The sequence below is a fragment of the Engraulis encrasicolus genome, chromosome 6 (genome assembly GCF_034702125.1).
Source record: "Engraulis encrasicolus isolate BLACKSEA-1 chromosome 6, IST_EnEncr_1.0, whole genome shotgun sequence".
NCBI classification, from domain to species: domain Eukaryota; kingdom Metazoa; phylum Chordata; class Actinopteri; order Clupeiformes; family Engraulidae; genus Engraulis; species Engraulis encrasicolus.
Window position 1 is genome coordinate 20,632,048 of NC_085862.1, and position 17,533 is coordinate 20,649,580.

A 17,533-nucleotide genomic window follows, 5' to 3' on the forward strand; every position below is an offset into this window, starting at 1 on the left:
AGTTAATCGATTGACAGTTAAAATTCTTTTAGAATTCTTTTGGTTGACATTGAATGTAACCATCATCCTATCAGCGCTGGTTCGAAGTGTTGCTAAGGAACGAATGCGGACATTTGGGATGGAGGAATCCTCACAGATCAGTCGCGGTTGCTTCACCACTGTTGAATGAATGAAGTTCTACAGAAACACAGTGTCCCCCTAATATTCAAGTCAAGGGTTATCCATGTCTATGGACCTTGCTTTGTGCACTCGTGCACAGTCATGGTGAAAGAGGAAGGGTCGGGCTCCAAACTGTTTCCATAATGTTGGAAGCATGGAATTGTCCAAAACATTTTGGTATCTGAAGCATCCCAGCCTCCCCTACCCTGGAGTCTTCTTCGTTTAAAAAATTAAAAAATAAAAAATAAAAAAGAGGGCAGCCGTGGCTTGGGGGGTAGCCGTGGCTCAGTGGCTAGAGCACTGGGTTGGCAACCTAAGGGTTCCCGGTTCAATGCCCGACCGGACCATGGCTGAAGTGCCCTTGAGTAAGGCACCCAACCCCCACACTGCTCCCCGGGCGCAGCTCAGCAGGCAGCCCACTGCTACGGACTCGTGTGTGTACTTCAATGTGATTCACTAGTTCAAATGGGATAAAGTGCAGAGAAAGAATTTCCCCTAGGGTACCAAAATTGGCTCCAATTGGCTTCGTTTTTTTGTTTGTTTGTTTGTTTGTTTTTTCACATCGGGCCCCTCTCCCCACCCTCCCGCAGATCCAGGTACTGTAGCTTAGTCCAGTCTCCCTATCCCAAATCCCCCTGGAGGAGTCCCCACATCACGCTCCTCTCCCCTGGAGGAGTCCCCACATCAGGCCCCTGCACCTCCAGCCACAGCAGGAGGACACAGCTGCCTCCTGAAGCCATCTGCTTTCCTCCTCCTGCCTTCTGCACGTCTCCAATCACAATGCCTTGCCGTTCGCTTGGAGGAGGGGAAGAGAGAAAAAAAACAGAGGAGGGAAGAGGACTCGGTAACAGTTTTTCCCTCAGTCTTTCTTTTATTTTTCCCACGTACAGTTTCGTCTGAGCGAGTTCGGTGTGGTCGAACAGATGGGGCCATTCTGTCTGTGAAATTAACTGTCACACAGTCCAGCGCTACGCCCGTGGTTCACACAGTGTAACAGGAAGAGTATGGGAAAGAAGATTGGTGAGACTAGGAGATAGGAGAAGGTAGGAGAGAGAGAGAGAAAGAGAGAGAGAGAGAGAGAGAGAGAGAGAGAGAGAGAGAGAGAGAGAGAGAGAGAGAGAGAGAGAGAGAGAGAGAGAAATGGGTCAAAGTGCATAGACAGAGAAAAGGATGTCATAGAGAGGATAAGGAGAAAGGGTTGTAGTGAAAAAGGGGAAAAGGAGGATGAGAGCACTAGAGAGAGCGAGCAAATGAAAGACAGAGAGGGAGTGAAAGAGAGACACTAGTAGGGGGAGGAGGAGGCTGGAGAAAGTGACAATTACTCTGGGATCTCTCTCTCAGGCACCGTGGGGCATGCCATGCACTGGTGGGCAGGCTTGCCCTCCCTGCTCTAGGAGGACTACTCTCCGCTGCTATAAATGGACTTCGCCACCACAGCCACCACTACTGCCAACGCTGCTGCTGATGATGATGCTGCTGCTGCTGCTGCTGCTGCTGCGGCTGCTGCGGCGAATGATGAGGATGCCACACACCCAGCCTGGAAGCCTGCCCTTCTCCCCTCCTCCTACCCCCTCTCTCCTACCCCCCGACTCCTACTCCTCCCAGTCTCCTTTGCCTTCTTTTCGCTGTCCTCCTATGCTTCAACGTCCTCATTCCCTGTCTCCTCTGCCACTCTCCTCTGCCTTCTCCTCCTCCCCATCCTTCTACCCCTGCCTCCTATGATTCTGCCTCCCCCTGTCCACTCCTCTCCATCTCTTCTGCTTCTATCTCCTTCCTCCGCCCTCCCCCCGTCTCCTCCTCCTCCCATCTCCTACTGCTGCGGTCTCCTGTAGACCTGTAGAGTGTACAGTGCGTTCCGTGGAGTACAGATCAGCACTGGGGAACGCAAGCAAGCAAGCGCTCCTCTCTCCTCGTGCCTCTCTGGTGACCTCAGCAACAGACATCCCTTTCATTTTCTCTCTCTCTCTCTCTCTCTCTCTCTCTCTCTCTCTCTCTCTCTCTCTCTCTCTCTCTCTCTCTCTCTCTCTCCTCTCTCTCTCTCTCTCTCTCTCTCTCTCTCTCTCTCTCTCTCTCTCTCTCTCTCTCTCTCTCTCTCTCTCTCTGGCTTCACGTGCCTCTCTGACTGCCACTGTTTTCACTCTGAGATCCAGCTGGACCACTCGTCTTGTCTGAAGGCTACTACTCCATGAGGAAAACACAAAGAAGAAGAAGAAGAAGCAAGAATGGCTACTTTTTGAGACGAAAAGGAGGAAAACAAGACAATTAATTAGTCCTGAACGAAGACACTTTTCTTGTTTTTTTTTCTTTCCCCTTGTATCTTTTGTTTCTTGCTGAAGGTCAGGTCAGTCAGGCTGTCAGGCAGTCAGTCAGGCAGGCAGGCAGGCAGTCACGCTGGCTTCTCTGCGCCAATGTAGCCCTGATGTCACGCTGTTTACGGCACAAGAGAGAGGCCTGTGATCCTGCGTCAGCCAGACCAGTCTGCCCGGGCGCTCACTGCAGGCCAAGACTCTCTCTCACACACACACACACTCACACATGCACCATCATCATCACCACCACAGCCACACAAAAAGCAGCAACGGCGCCCTCTGTTGACCACTGGCTGCCACCGACGCCACAAGACAAAGGAACTGCAGCTGAAAAACATCTGCTGCTAAACAAAAGGGGCAGAAAAAAGGGGAGAGACGAGACGTCGCGCTCAGCTCTCACACTGATTTATCGGTCGGAAATATGATAACTGTGTGTGCACGTGGAAAAAAGCACCGCTTTGGGAGGACTAATATCTGGATTACAGCTATCTGTCTTGGATTTTTTTTTTGTAGAGGCAGCAGCCTGTTGTTAGTCGTCTCCACAGACGGATTATGAATAAATAAAGATTTAAATATTTAAATAAATAGATGCAGCAGACTGGAATACTGGGATGAGTTCCCATTCCCGCTCAGTCATAAATGATTCACTGGGGCTGCAGGCAGCTCACTTCAGTGGGCTAGGCTAAAAGCTAAGGCTAAGGCTAAGAGCTAGGAGGCTCAGGCCTGTTTTTGCTTTGTTGGATTTTCCATCCCACCCGGCCAGCCAACCCCGTCAAGGCCTAGTCATCGTGCATGCTTCTCTCTCTTCCCCCTAAACGGCCCTTGCAGCCCGCCAACCACAACCCCTCCACCACTACCACCACCACCCCCCTTTTCAGGAATTTCATGATGTAGCAAGATAGGGCTAGGGAGGAAGTGTTGATGTGTGTGCTTTTTTTCTGGAGTGTACTGGACTGGAGGCCAGCACAGGGACGTCTACGTACGTGTACGAGATGACGAGCATGAGGAGAGGAGACAGTAAGCATATTAGGACGTTAGTTAGCTCCCTCGTCACATGACAGACAGACGGACACGTCATTGCTGACACACACACACACACACACACACACACACACACACACACACACACACACACACACACACACACACACACGGTCATGAACAAACCCAAGACACCCTGCAGGCAGGCAGCACATGATACCTCAGAGATGAAAACATTCACCAGGACAGAACTGGGGCAATACACACACAAGCACATAAACCTTACACACACGCGCGCATACACACACGCGCACACACACACACACGCACACACGCACGCGCGCGCGCGCATGCACATGCACATGCACATAGACATGCATATGCACATGCACATGCACATGCACATGCACATGCACATGCACATGCACATGCACATGCACATGCACATGCACATGCACATGCACGCACACACTCCTCTTTAGCAATTTTAATAGATTGGAGGTATGATTAGGACTTCCATAGAAGCATCCGGAAACTTAACAAAAATAGAAAGACAGGAGACTACTCACAAAAATCAAGCTCTAGCTGCTAAGAACTCTGATCACAACCAAAAATAGATCATAGGAAAAAATGTGCTTGGAAAGGAACACGAGATCACAAGAAAGACGACGAAAAGAAAGAAGGGGGAAAAAAAAGAAAACCCTGAGACTGCAAAAGCGGATAAAGAAATAAAACATTAAAAATATTCCTGAAGAGAGCAGGCGGTATATGAATAATAATAGCGTACGTAGCGTTAGCGGGTTACTGGACCATGGCTAAAAGGGAGGAACATACTACAGCGGCCTGCATAGAGACTGACTGACTGGGGCAGAGCACTCAACTAGGCCACGAAAACATTTGGGCCCCAGAAACACGCTCAGTCAGGAATACGCTTCTCACCAGGGCTGCTGACAGCTTTTGCAGGCCTGGGACAATGTCACCTGAAAAGGCCCCTCCACCCAATACATACAATGTAACGTGGACTACAATCTGGCCCTCCTCTCTCTCCCTGGGCCCGGGACAACTGACCCCTTTCTCTGATCCCTGTCAGCTTCCCTGCTCCTCAGATTCAAGCAAAAACATGGCCCACATCTGACAGACCTGAGCAAATAATTATATCCCCGAAACGCGGAGCGTCGGGGATGTAATGGTTTTGCGTGCACCGCCGCCGCCGCCGCCGCGTAAGGTCTTTCATGTTAACGCGATAACTTTTGAACGGATGTTTGGATTTGTCCCAGATTTGGTGTGTGAATGCTCTAGGGCAGGTTCATGAACTGATTCGAGTTTGGAGGTCAACAATTTCAAGATGGCCGAATTCAAGATGGCACAATTTTTGTTTGGCCCATTACTTCTGACCGGGTGGATGGATTTGTCCCAGATTTGGTGTGTGAATGTTCTAGGGTAGGTTCATGAACTGATTCGAGTTTGGAGGTTAACAATTTCAAGATGGCCGAATTCAAGATGGCCGAATTTTTGTTTGGCCCATTACTTCTGACCGGGTGGATGGATTTGTCCCAGATTTGGTGTGTGAATGCTCTAGGGTGGGTTCATGAACTGATTCGAGTTTGGAGGTCAACAATTTCAAGATGGCCGAATTCAAGATGGCCGAATTTTTGTTTGGCCCATTACTTCTGACCGGGTGGATGGATTTGTCCCAGATTTGGTGTGTGAATGTTCTAGGGTAGGTTCATGAACTGATTCGAGTTTGGAGGTCAACAATTTCAAGATGGCCGAATTTTTGTTTGGCCCATTACTTCTGACCGGGTGGATGGATTTGTCCCAGATTTGGTGTGTGAATGTTCTAGGGTAGGTTCATGAACTGATTCGAGTTTGGAGGTCAACAATTTCAAGATGGCCGAATTCAAGATGGCCGAATTTTTGTTTGGCCCATTACTTCTGACCGGGTGGATGGATTTGTCCCAGATTTGGTGTGTGAATGTTCTAGGGTAGGTTCATGAACTGATTCGAGTTTGGAGGTCAACAATTTCATGATGGCCGAATTCAAGATGGCCGAATTTTTGTTTGGCCCATTACTTCTGACCGGGTGGATGGATTTGTCCCAGATTTGGTGTGTGAATGCTGCAGGGTAGGTTCATGAACTGATTCGAGTTTGGAGGTCAACACTTTCAAAATGGTGGAATTTTTATTTGGCCCATAACTTCTGACTTGGTTGATTGATTTGCCCGGTAAGTCCTTAATTTAATGGTTCACCATTTCAGTGAATCTACCATATCAGGTAGGCCTACAGTGTAATAACCAGTGTAACAATATTTAATACCATGTAATACTAGTGTAATACCAGTGTAAAAATAGGCAATACCAGGTACAGTGTAATAACCAGTGTAACAATATGTAATACCATGTAATACTAGTGTAATACCAGTGTACAAATATGCAATACCATGTAATACCACTTACACACAAATAGCCTACATGATATAAGTACAAAATTGGTACATGGTGTCACACTGGTATGACGTGGTATTAAATATTGTTACACTGGTTATTACACTGTACCTAATGTGGTATATCCACTGTAATAGTGAACCATTAAAACAGTGTTACCATTTGCCCCATTTTTTCCTTCATTTTCACAATAGTCATTTGGTTTTAAGCCTATGCACGTCATTGATCTATGTATAGATATTAAATATATTTGTTTTATATTTTGTATTTATCATAATCGTTCATGAAAAGGTAGACGGGAGTGGTGGGAATGATTGGGGACTGGAAGCGTCGCGTTTCGGGGATATACCTTAAGCAGTCGAAGGCGACTGCACAGGCAGTCTAGTTAATTATTGAACAAGTAAGCAAAAGAGTTCTAATGTTGTGTGACTATATATAGCTTACAATAGTGTAGAGAACTCAAGCTGTAGGCTGCAGCAATCTTTCAGCTCATTTCAGAACATTCCTTAGGTTGAGGCAAACAAATACCGTACATTAAGTTATGACTCATCAAACAAAGAAACAAACACTTTGAAATGTGTTATTACTCCTGTACTCTCTGATTATTATACTGTGTATAATGTGCAGAGGCTTGCTTGGATCGTAGGTCATCATTCCTTTGCTATATCTTATTAATCGTGTCACAAGCATCAGCCAGTTCATAAAATGATAAGGTCATACAGTACATGATAGGAGTTGACCTTCCTAACCCTGGCATCTCCAATACCATGTGCTTCCTTCCCCAGTGTCTTGTGGAACTGCATGATATGGGTTGTTGTTTTTTCAGATAAGTTCATGGAGACATTTGACATGGGCTGGATCCAAAACGTTTGTTGTTCCAGTTTGTGTTCGTAGACTTTCTGTTACATTGCCAGGCTTCCATACACATTAGGCTATTCGGCACCAGCCTTGTGGGTGCCTCGTTTTTCTCGTTCTTTTTAAGTATGGCAGTTCTAGCCTTTTTGAGTTAATGTACCAAGCAAAACACTGTAGTGTTCACAGGCTCACCGCAAATGCCAACTTGTGTTCGTTTCCAGAGCAGTGAAATGTGTCATGAGCATAGGTCTTGTTGTATGAGTGACAGGCGGGATGCGGCAGTTGACTATGATAATGAGGCCACCACAGCAGTAAAAGCCAGGCAGAAGGCAATGAGGATGAGTGTCACTCTCCATGTGTGATCATAAGTCAACATAATGGATGCCATCAACTGCCGTTTACAGCTATTCATACCACACAAGATGTGGAATGAACTCACCACTCACTACACAGCATGTACAATATGTGTGTTTGTTTGGTGTGTGCTTTTGAGAGTGTGTATGCGCAATTATACAGCTTTTGAATGTGCACACGTGCGTGCGTGCATGTGTGTCTGTGTGTGTGTGTGTGTGTGTGTCCATGTGACTGACTGAGCTGTGAGGCACAACTGTCAACAAGGCACCGCCAGCTGTCAGTCATGTGCTGAAGGGGGATGCTAGGCACTAGTGTGCTAATATGCTACAGGCTACAGGCTACGGCATTTCCTCAGAGCTGCAGTGCTCAGTCTTGTCAATAATCCCACTGTTTCCCACTGACAAGTGAAATTACTGATATTCTGGGCCAAATTCTCAGGCTGAAGCAGCAACCTGGGTTAAATATTAGCCATGACAATTTCACGTGTCACGTGAAATAAAATACCTTGGGGCCCGATTTTGATAAAACGTAGTGTGCCGGAAGCACCCCTGAACTATATTTGCACAAATCTGGCACTAAAATTAAGGGAGAAATGGACTAAGAAAGTTTGAATTAAGAGGGTAACACACTATACATTCGTCCTAGATTATGTCAGTCATTTTAAGTCACACACACACACACACACACACACACACACACACACACACACACACACACACACACACACACACACACACACACACACACACACACACACACACACAAGACACCTACACAAACACAAACACACTGACAGAATGAACGAAGAATGAAGACAGACAGACTAACAGACCAACATGCGCGCGCACGCACGCACGCACGCACGCACGCACGCACGCACGCACGCACGCACACACACAGAAAGACACACACACACACACACACACACACACACACACACACACACACACACACACACACACACACACACACACACACACACACACACACACACACACACACACACGAGGGAAACTCTGAGCTCATAAACCGCACCACCAGGCTAAGCGTTCTGGTTGCGCCAATGCAGAGGCTAACAAAGAAGGCAGAAGTATGCTGGAGGTCTTGCATATCTGTTTCAGGCAGTCTCACACCACATTAACAGTCCTTTGCAAGCAGAAGTGAGAAGTTGAGGCTACATGCCTGCGTGTGTGCGTGTGCGTGTGCGTGTGCGTGTGCGTGTGCGTGTGCGTGTGCGTGTGCGTGTGTGTGTGTGTGTACGTGAATGTGTGCTGCACCAATCTATCTTAGTGAGGCCACTGCCATTGGAGCACACCAACAAGGTGGGACCCTCGCTCCATGTGGGGCCCAAATCCTGGACCCCCACATGTTTTGACCCCTTTTGCTGGGGTAGTTTTGTTGTTACTGGTTAAAGTAAAAGTGTAAAAACACTTCCTCACTGGCAGGTTAGGGTTAGGGATTGTTTTGGTTTGGGCACAGTTAATTTGGCTATTGTTAGGGTTAATATGAATGGAAGTCAATGGGAGGGCCCCACAAATATATCAGGGTGTGTGTGTGAGCGTGTGCGCAATGTGAGTGTGTGTGTGTGTGTATGTGAGTGTGTGTGTGTGTGTGTGAGAGAGATCCGTGAAATCACATGCTAAGCTCTGCGCCTGTTCCCTCGAGTTGGAGAGGAAAGGAAACGAGAACTGAGCACAACAGCTGCCCACTGACTTCCGAAACCTTCTATACCCCCCCCCCCAACCCTTAATGTCCCCACAACGGCCTCCTCACCACCTCCTCAACGGCCGCTGACTGCCCTCCATACCCTTCTCATAAGCCCCACCCTCCCAATCCCCAGGACACCCCCCCCCCTTAATGCCCCCACCACCACCCACCGACTTCCAAAACCTTTCAGTACCCACCTCAGTCTTCACCCCCTCCACCCCACCTTTCTTTCTAAGCTCCTTCAGGTTTGCTCTTTGGCATAATTGGCCGAGAACAGTGTGGCTCAGCAGCCAGCCAGCCAGCCAGCAGCAGCAGCTTCACCCAGCGAGGAGCAGCCGTGGTGGGGGCCGGAGTAACGCACAGGCCAGGGGGAGGAGGGCAACGAGTTCAGTGCAGTACAGCACAGTACAGTATAGTGCAGTATAGCGCACTACAGTGCAGTGCAGTGCAGTGCAGTGCAGATCCTAGTGACTCTCCTATGCCTTCCACTCTCCACTCCACTCTACTTTCCTCTACTCCATCCTTATATGGTGCAGAGTGCCTGGCTGGCTGGCTGGCTGGCTGGCTGGCTGGCTGGCTGTGTGAAGAAGGCTGGCTGTCTGGCTGGGGCCGCGGGGAAAGGGAGGGGTCCTTGTTGTTGTAATGAGAGTCAGAGCACGGATGGACAAGATGTTTTTGGGCTACACTACACTGCACGGGGTGGATCATAGGAGATTGCAGGGACAGGGAGAGAGAGAAGGAGAGAGAGAGAGAGTGTGTGTGTGTGTGTGTGTGTGTGTGTGTGTGTGTGTGTGTGTGTGTGTGTGTGTGTGTGTGTGTGTGTGTGTGTGTGTGTGTGTGTGTGTGTGTGTGTGTGTGTGTGAGTGTGTGAGAGAGAGAGAGAGAGAGAGAGAGAGAGAGAGAGAGAGAGAGAGAGAGAGAGAGAGAGATGGTGGAGGATCATGGTCTTTTCTGTTCTGCTTGACAAAAAAAGAAATAAACAGTCCCCTCCCCTTGCATGAGATTGGAGCTTTTCTATTTTTCTTTTTTTTTTTTTTCTCTCTCTTGCAGGCAGGCAGGCGGGCGGGCAGGCAGTGGGGAATAGGGTCAATTTCTCCAACCAGACACACAGGACGGGCAGGCACGCAAGAGACAAAGTTCTGGGTCAGTCCACCATGTAGAACCCAGAGGGAGACAGAGAGACACAGGGAGAGAGAGAAACAAAGAGAAGGAGAGACACCGGGAGAGAGGGAGAGAGAGAAACAAAGAGGAGGAGAGACACAGGGAGGGAGAGAAAAAAAGAGAAGGAGAGACAGAGGGAGAGAGAAACAAAGAGAGACAGAGGTGGAGAGAGACAGAGGTGGAGAGAGACAGGGAGAGAGATGGCGGGAAGGGGGGGGGAGGGAGAGAGATGGAGAGAGAGAGAGAGGGAGAGAAACAAATACAAAGGGGAAGGGAGAGGGAGACAGATGGATAGAGGGAGAGAGGGAAACAGAGAGAGAAAAAACAAAGAGAGAGACAGAAAGAGTAAGAAGCAGTCCAACAGGGACAAAAATGGAGAGAGGTTAAGAGAGGACAAAAGGTGGGAGTGTGCCACACACACACACACATACACATACAAACACTCTCACACACAGCAGTATCCAAGCTTACATTAATCCACTCTTGAACCATACAGGAGACTGCAGCTACGATCGGCCGGCCAGCCGACTGACCTCCCTGCCATCCTGCCATTCCAAACACCCGCAGACTACAGCTCCAGCCCACGAGCTACCCACTAACAAGGGGCTCCTGCCTGCCTTCGAAGACTCAGTCGATCTACCCATCCATCCATCCATCCACACATCCATCCATCCATCCATCCATCCATCCATCCATCAATCCATCACACAGCCCTGTCAGCATATGAAGAGTTTGTTGCAAAATGACTTAAATGCCATTTTTTGACTTTTTGCATTTTCACTATTGGAAATGACTGGTCAGATCTATGTGTGAATTCTTTCATCGATGTGTGAATTCTTGCCATTGAAATATTTTGAGAACATACAGTTTAAATTTTCTGTATATAAAAAGCATGCAATGCAATGCAATGCAATGCAATGCAATGCCCAAGACAAAAATGCCAGATTCCAAAAATGTTCCAGAGTGGATACAAGTTCTTGATATCACCCCACTGCACTGACATGGAACTAGCTCATTCTACAGAGAAAGCAGAGACAGGAGCTGGGCGCTGGGCTGCATTCCAGGTAGTGCAGGGTATATGGGCAGCAGCGGGCTGGGCAGAGCTGGGAGAGCTGAGAGACGTGGGAGGAGAGAGGAGGGTGGAGAATGGTTCAGCAAGGGAACCAGCCAGCTGGTCAGCCAGACATCTCTCCTCACTTGCTGGGAGGAGGGTGGATGGTGGATGGTGGAGGATGGTTCAGCAGCGAGGGCAAGGAGAGGACCCAGCCAGCCATCTAGACCTCTCTCCTCACCTGCCTCCTTATCTTATGAAAGCGTTTAACTCGGGAGGCCTGCTTTCGATGCGACAAGGCTGGATGCTCTGCTTGTTAAAGGCATCTGCCCGCCCGCCTGCACACGCGTGCACACCTGTGTCTGTCTCCAGGGAAAGAGAAGAGACAGCAGGTGTGTGTATCCACCATCTACAGTATCATTTACCAAGCAGGTAGCGGCTAAAGACTAGAGAAGTGTGATGATTTACCGGCAGTAGCAAACGAATGAAATGGTACATGAATGCATTGCATATACAGACACAGACAGACACAGACACGCACGCACGCACGCACGCGCACGCGCACACGCACACGCACACGCACACGCACACACACACACACACACACACACACACACACACACACAGACTATACAGAGCAGGGACGTGTGCCAGCAAAAAATATTATATGCGTGCGTGCGTGCGTGCGTGCGTGCGTGCGTGCGTGCGTGCGTGCGTGCGTGCGTGCGTGCGTGCGTGCGTGCGTGCGTGCGTGCGTGCGTGCGTGTGTGCGTGCGTGCGTGCGTGGTGGGCTGATGTACAGATGATGACACAATGCCATGCCTTAGAAGTGGACAATGGCGGCTTCTCAGTCAGTCTTGAGTTATGCATAGCTCACAAGAGGTGGGCGAGAGAAGGAGAAGGAAGCCAGGGACCAGGGACCAGGGACCAGGGATGAGGGAGCCAGAATTGAACTAAGGGAGGAGAGGACGTTTGATTCAGATTCCGATTCAGATTCAGAAAACGTTATTTGTCTCAGCAAAGAGCAATTGAGTTTACAGTCCCAGTGTAACGGATGCCAACTAGCAGAGTTTGGCGTAGGACATTAGTAAACCTCCCTCTCGAAGCCTCATACAGTATCAGTTGCGCTGAGCTATCCGTCTGGATCTTAAGCTGAGCGGTATCGTGCGGTGCCTCCCATGCCCAAATTGGAGCATTGACTGGGTTCGAGCCCCAAGTGGGGAACTAGCACAGAATGACCTCAGTTATACCAGTGTCCCTCAATCAACGATAAATGTGTCAGCCCTGTGGTGTAATGGTTAGGGAGTTGGACTGAAGATCACAGGGTTGCAGGTTAAACCCCCACCCTTACCAATCCCTTCCTCCCTCCATAGCTGAAGTGCCCTTGTACAAGGTTCCTAACCCCAGACTGCTCCAGGGACTGTAAACAATACCCTGTAAATAACTGTAAGTCGCTTTGGATAAAAGCATCAGCTAAGTGTAATGTAATATAATGAAAGTCAAAAATAGAATAAAGAAAAACACAAAAAAACTGAAATACTAGGCCAATAAATAAGAAGAGGGTAAGACATAACTGAAATTACACACACATTCAGCCAAACCTCACATCCTGTCTTGCCAGTGATTAACAACCGCACTTAGTAGATCCAGTTAATGGGCTCTATACTTACAGTACCATCGTATTTAGTAATCTAATGGTTGCTGGAATAAAGGAGTACCTCTTAGTTTTTGTCATGACAGAATAATAGTGCCTCCCTGAGAGCTCTCTGCTCACCATCCTGCCAGTGCAGTGTCTTACTATTCATTAAAAACATTATTACATATTACTAGTATGACAGAATACAGAGATTCTTACTTTACGACTTGGTCATTGCCATTCTGTTAATAAAAAACAGGATATATTGTGCCTTCAGATGAAAAGAAATTAAGGTTGAAAGTACATTCACATGACAACATAGGAGATTGTTCACCTGCGAGATTATAAAACCCCCAAAAAAGAAACCAAATTCCCTATAAATACTGCTCTGCAGTGGCTTCACAGGGGAACTGGTCATTGAGCCATCGATTTCAAGACATACAAGACACAAAAGCACTGCACAGTGCACATGTTTTACAAAAGCAAAACTCAAAGACCAATTCTCAAAATCGAAATATCAAAATTCCCCTCCATGACCGCCTTATTTTCACACACGCCGTAGTCACAGGATCAGACTAAGTCTCCGGTTCAGAGTGTTTATACTGTACATGGGAAACATTGAAAGTGAGGAAGTGATACACATATGAAACTGCATTGAGTTTCATGCCTCAAGGTAGTGGAAAGCCCCACATGGCAGCTGCATATCGAAAAAGAGCACTCCCCCACTACACTTGTCTGGGAATTTCTATGCTGCATCGAATGAACGAATTGATTCTTATGAGCGACTCCTAGACGTGAACGATGGGAACCGAATCCCGGTTGGGAGCCACTCTTTTCCGTTTTTCGTTCATTCTTCGTTCGTTTTGAGCACATGACCTTCACATGAGTACTTTAATTTGGGGGAAAACATAGGTGTCAACAGAAACAGAAACAGTCTGCACAATCAGTTGTTTGGACAGAATGATGTAGAGGTTGAGTGAAAATGCTATCTGAAAAAAAAATGAAAAGCCATTCAAAAAAGCGAGGAACGAGCTTTGAAAGGAACGAGCCACTATGATCCGGATCCCGTCAAAGACCAATAAATCCCATCTCTATTCCAATCTGAAGGACCGCATTGAAACCCTTGCTGACATATTCCTGAATTCGGGAAACAAACACTGAATGGGGTGTAATCCATCTAAATCTACTACAGAAAGGTGCAAAAAATCTATTGTAAACCCCTGCTTTATGCCTGCTTTTACATTGCTGTAACTGATGGTCCTTGCATTATTCCTGTTATGTGCAATTTAAGTAGCTTTCTCAAAGTGTTTTCCCTCCTCTAAAGACTGCTGAGGAATGACAATGCACATTGCACTGTCATATCAATAAACACAGTCAACTGAGACTGTAGTCTAAGATCGAAAGGCAGGTCAAGGCCATTTCCTCTTCAATGCTTTATGGCTTTACAGAGAGAGAGAGAGAGAGAGAGAGAGAGAGAGAGAGAGAGAGAGAGAGAGAGAGAGAGAGAGAGAGAGAGAGAGAAACAAATAGACAAAGAGGAAAAGGGAGAGAGAGAAACAAAGACCGTGAGAGAATCCACGTGAGGTTGGCTACACATGCAGGGTCAAAAAGCATCAATGGCTGCAAAACAGCAACCCACTCAAGTCATCTGAACTCATGTCACTCAGCTTTATCTCCCAAGGGTTTACAATGGACTGTCAGCACACACAGCCAACCCCTGCTTCTTGCAGGTCAGCACAAATATTATTATACATTTTTTTGTGCTATCTCATCAATGACCCCTTCCAGGAATAATACCAACTGAAGGATCAGTAGCCATCATAGACGTTTTAATCGGTGTCAAAAAAAGACCCTCTTACAATCAAAAGATCCTACAGGGAGTACACTGGCTTCCTTCACATTTCCAACAAGAGCACAGTCCTAGAATGTGTTTTCTGTTCAAAACGCCACCACCCAAGTATCCTAGCAAGGAAACAAGGCCATATAGGGAATGACGACCTTATTAAAAAGTGTTGTAAAAATTTATAAGACCATCTGTTTTGCTTCTCATTGCCTGGTGCCCATTGAAGGGACCAAAGCCTAGCACTACAAGAGGGGGAGGATGTGGTGAGACGCAGTGTGGCATTTTGGCACAGATTGTGTGTGTGTGTGTATGTGCGTGTGTGTGTGTGTGTGTGTGTGTGTGTGTGTGTGTGTGTGTGTGTGTGTGTGTGTGTGTGTGTGTGTGTGTGTGTGTGTGTGTGTGTGTGTGTGTGTGTGTGTGTGTGTGTGTGTGTGTGTGTCGTGTTTTAGAGCAACAAAATTGTTATTGTGCGTGTGTGTAATTTAGCGTACTAAAAGCACATAGGTATTTTTTTAAGTAGTGTGCAACACGTTAACTGTGTTTTTAGCACTTTTAAACATATCAGTTTGTTTGGACAGTTTGTTTTATGTTGCCCTTTTCCTACGGGCCAGTATTGAGCTGTGAGTGAGTAGTCCTTGGTAACACTATACTGTATGTTGGACGCAGAACTGTCTGTCATTAAGAATTACAGAAAGACCATCTACTTGAGAGAATACTGTACTTCAAATCGGAAAAAAGCTGTTAGTGTTGCATTAACTGGGTTCCTGTCCAAAGACAGCATTCAGTTCTCTGTCTATATATTGGCGCCTTCCTTACCTTCAGTCCTTCACTGGGCAGGCGGTAGCCAAAGCGTGCAGGAAGGTCATCGAAGTTCTCGGTCTTGTTGTCGAAAGAGTACTGCAATGACAAAGGACAACAGAGCACTGTAATGACAAAGGAGAAGCCAGAGACTTTTTAAAACATCAATACCCAATGTGTAGAGATGAAGCATCTAGAATTGAATAAACAGACTATTCGGCCCCAGCTATGGATCAAACAGCTATGGCACAGACTGTTTCGCCATGTGCATGAACATGAGCTTAATCCTAAATGCTAGGGGGTTTGTCTTGGAATTGAAGAATGCCTAGTTTGATTCCTGTTCAGTTGCCTCTGCTAAATGTAATGTAACATAACATTTCGTATGGATGGGAGGGGGACAGACACTGCCATAACCTACCTATAGTGCTGAGGGTTAAGTCACTGCACGAAGCAACAAAACCGGATAAATATATTTTTGCTTAACGTTTCCACCTTCAAATCGTTCATCTTTTAGTCTATTGCATGTCTTATTACGGTATACTCTGATTTTCTCACAGACTCAAATCTGTTTGGACCATCACCTTGTTTTGTGTGTTCTGAGGGTGACTGATAACTGATTTTCAAAAAACTACAGCATTCTGAGAGTGGATTCCCTTGACAACCAGCCAATAGACAATCACAGTGCTGAATGATAGCATGAACCCTCCGATATTTGATATTGACGTATGTGTACCAAGCTCTACGCCATGGGTGGGGAACCTTTTTCATTTGGGGGGGGCACTTCAAATTCCTATAAGGGCCATAAAAGTCCTCCAAGGGCCGTACTATAAACACAAACCAGGATTTCCCCCTGCAATTTAGGCCTATATTGAAGGTAGACACCTTCAAAACAGTCCCCACCTTCTCTAGGTCCCCTGAATATTACTTTGTATCGCATGTAATTTCTAAGATTCCTTTACAAAATAGGTCAAATTTCATGTGAAGCTGCACAACATTAAAATTATATCGGGGGCCAGATAAAACGGCCACAAGGGCTGAAACGGCTCTCGGGACATAGGCTGCCCACCTCTGCTCTACGCCATGTAATTTTGCAGCTGAAATGTCTGTTTTTAGGAACATTAAGTGCAGCTTATTGACCACAGCCTCATCAGCCACTCCTTATGACTTCCGACGGGGAACTTAAAGCAGGGAAGATTGTTAAGTAGGAGATTCATTAGGACTTTCTTTGAAAATCTTTGCTTAAAGCTTTACTTCCTGTCTGTACATGTTTACCACTCCTAATAATCTGCTCTCACTGATAAAGAGGAAACAAAGCAAAAACCTGTGAAAATGCAGGATAACACCAGTGGATTGCCTAAGAGCAATAAGTAACGACACTAAAACCATAACTTTGCAATGGTGGTAGACTGATGGTATGTCACAAGAGACTTGTGACTGTGCACTGCCCACACACAGAAGCAATGTCATCTTCCCGTTTTCATGCTGAAGACCTCCAATGGCCAAGCTAATCAAAATGGGTAGAAACAGACTATAACTTCCGCAAGGCTAATAATGCGCCCGAGTCATGGCTCTATGAAGATATGTTGCAAGACTGATTTCTCCAAATGTTGAATGACAAATCAACATTTGCAGGACACAAGATAGTTGTGACAGAGCCAACCACAGTAGTCACTTGAGGAGAAGCAATGACCGTTGGACTGATGTTCTAAATCAGTGCTTTCCAAAATGCTGATAACATACTACATTCTAAAATAGTAGAAACTGGGTGGGAGCGCCCATGGTTTTGTATGATGTTCCACTATCAATACTTAACTGTATTTAGGTTTGTCATTATGCTAGCGAACACCAAGAACCAGTTCACAAATGTATTCTCATGTACAGAATTTGTTTGCAATTTTAATATTACAGGAATCTCCTTAAAAATTATGAAGATAAATTAGGTTCTGGTTCTGAGGCCTAAGAACCAGGGCTTGACACTGGCACCTGCCAACCAGCCAAATGCTGGTAAAACTTGGCTGTGGCTAGTAACAATTTCAGTCTCACTAGCCACTTTGACTGGTAACTTATGCTTTGGTGTGACAAATTACAGTAGATGCGTCAATTATTTGTATTTAAATGCAAGTATATTCAAAAGGAAAAGATGGACAATAAAACTCTGGCTACCAGAAAGGCTAAATGGCTAGTGACTCGGGAAAACCACTAGCCACAGTGGCCGATGAGCAAAAAAGTTAACG

The 17,533-nt window shown here is 46.7% G+C and overlaps 1 protein-coding gene across 2 annotated transcripts in view; it reads right to left on the bottom strand.

Moving 5' to 3' along the window:
- The window catches only part of rnf13 (ring finger protein 13), an 86,632-nt gene that overhangs the window by 62,963 nt on the left and 6,136 nt on the right, over window positions 1–17,533 (bottom strand). For both annotated transcript variants that reach the window (XM_063200852.1, XM_063200853.1), the window contains exon 3: window positions 15,318–15,398. In XM_063200852.1, the coding sequence (XP_063056922.1) occupies window positions 15,318–15,398 (81 nt within the window). The remainder of the gene's footprint in view (window positions 1–15,317; window positions 15,399–17,533) is intronic.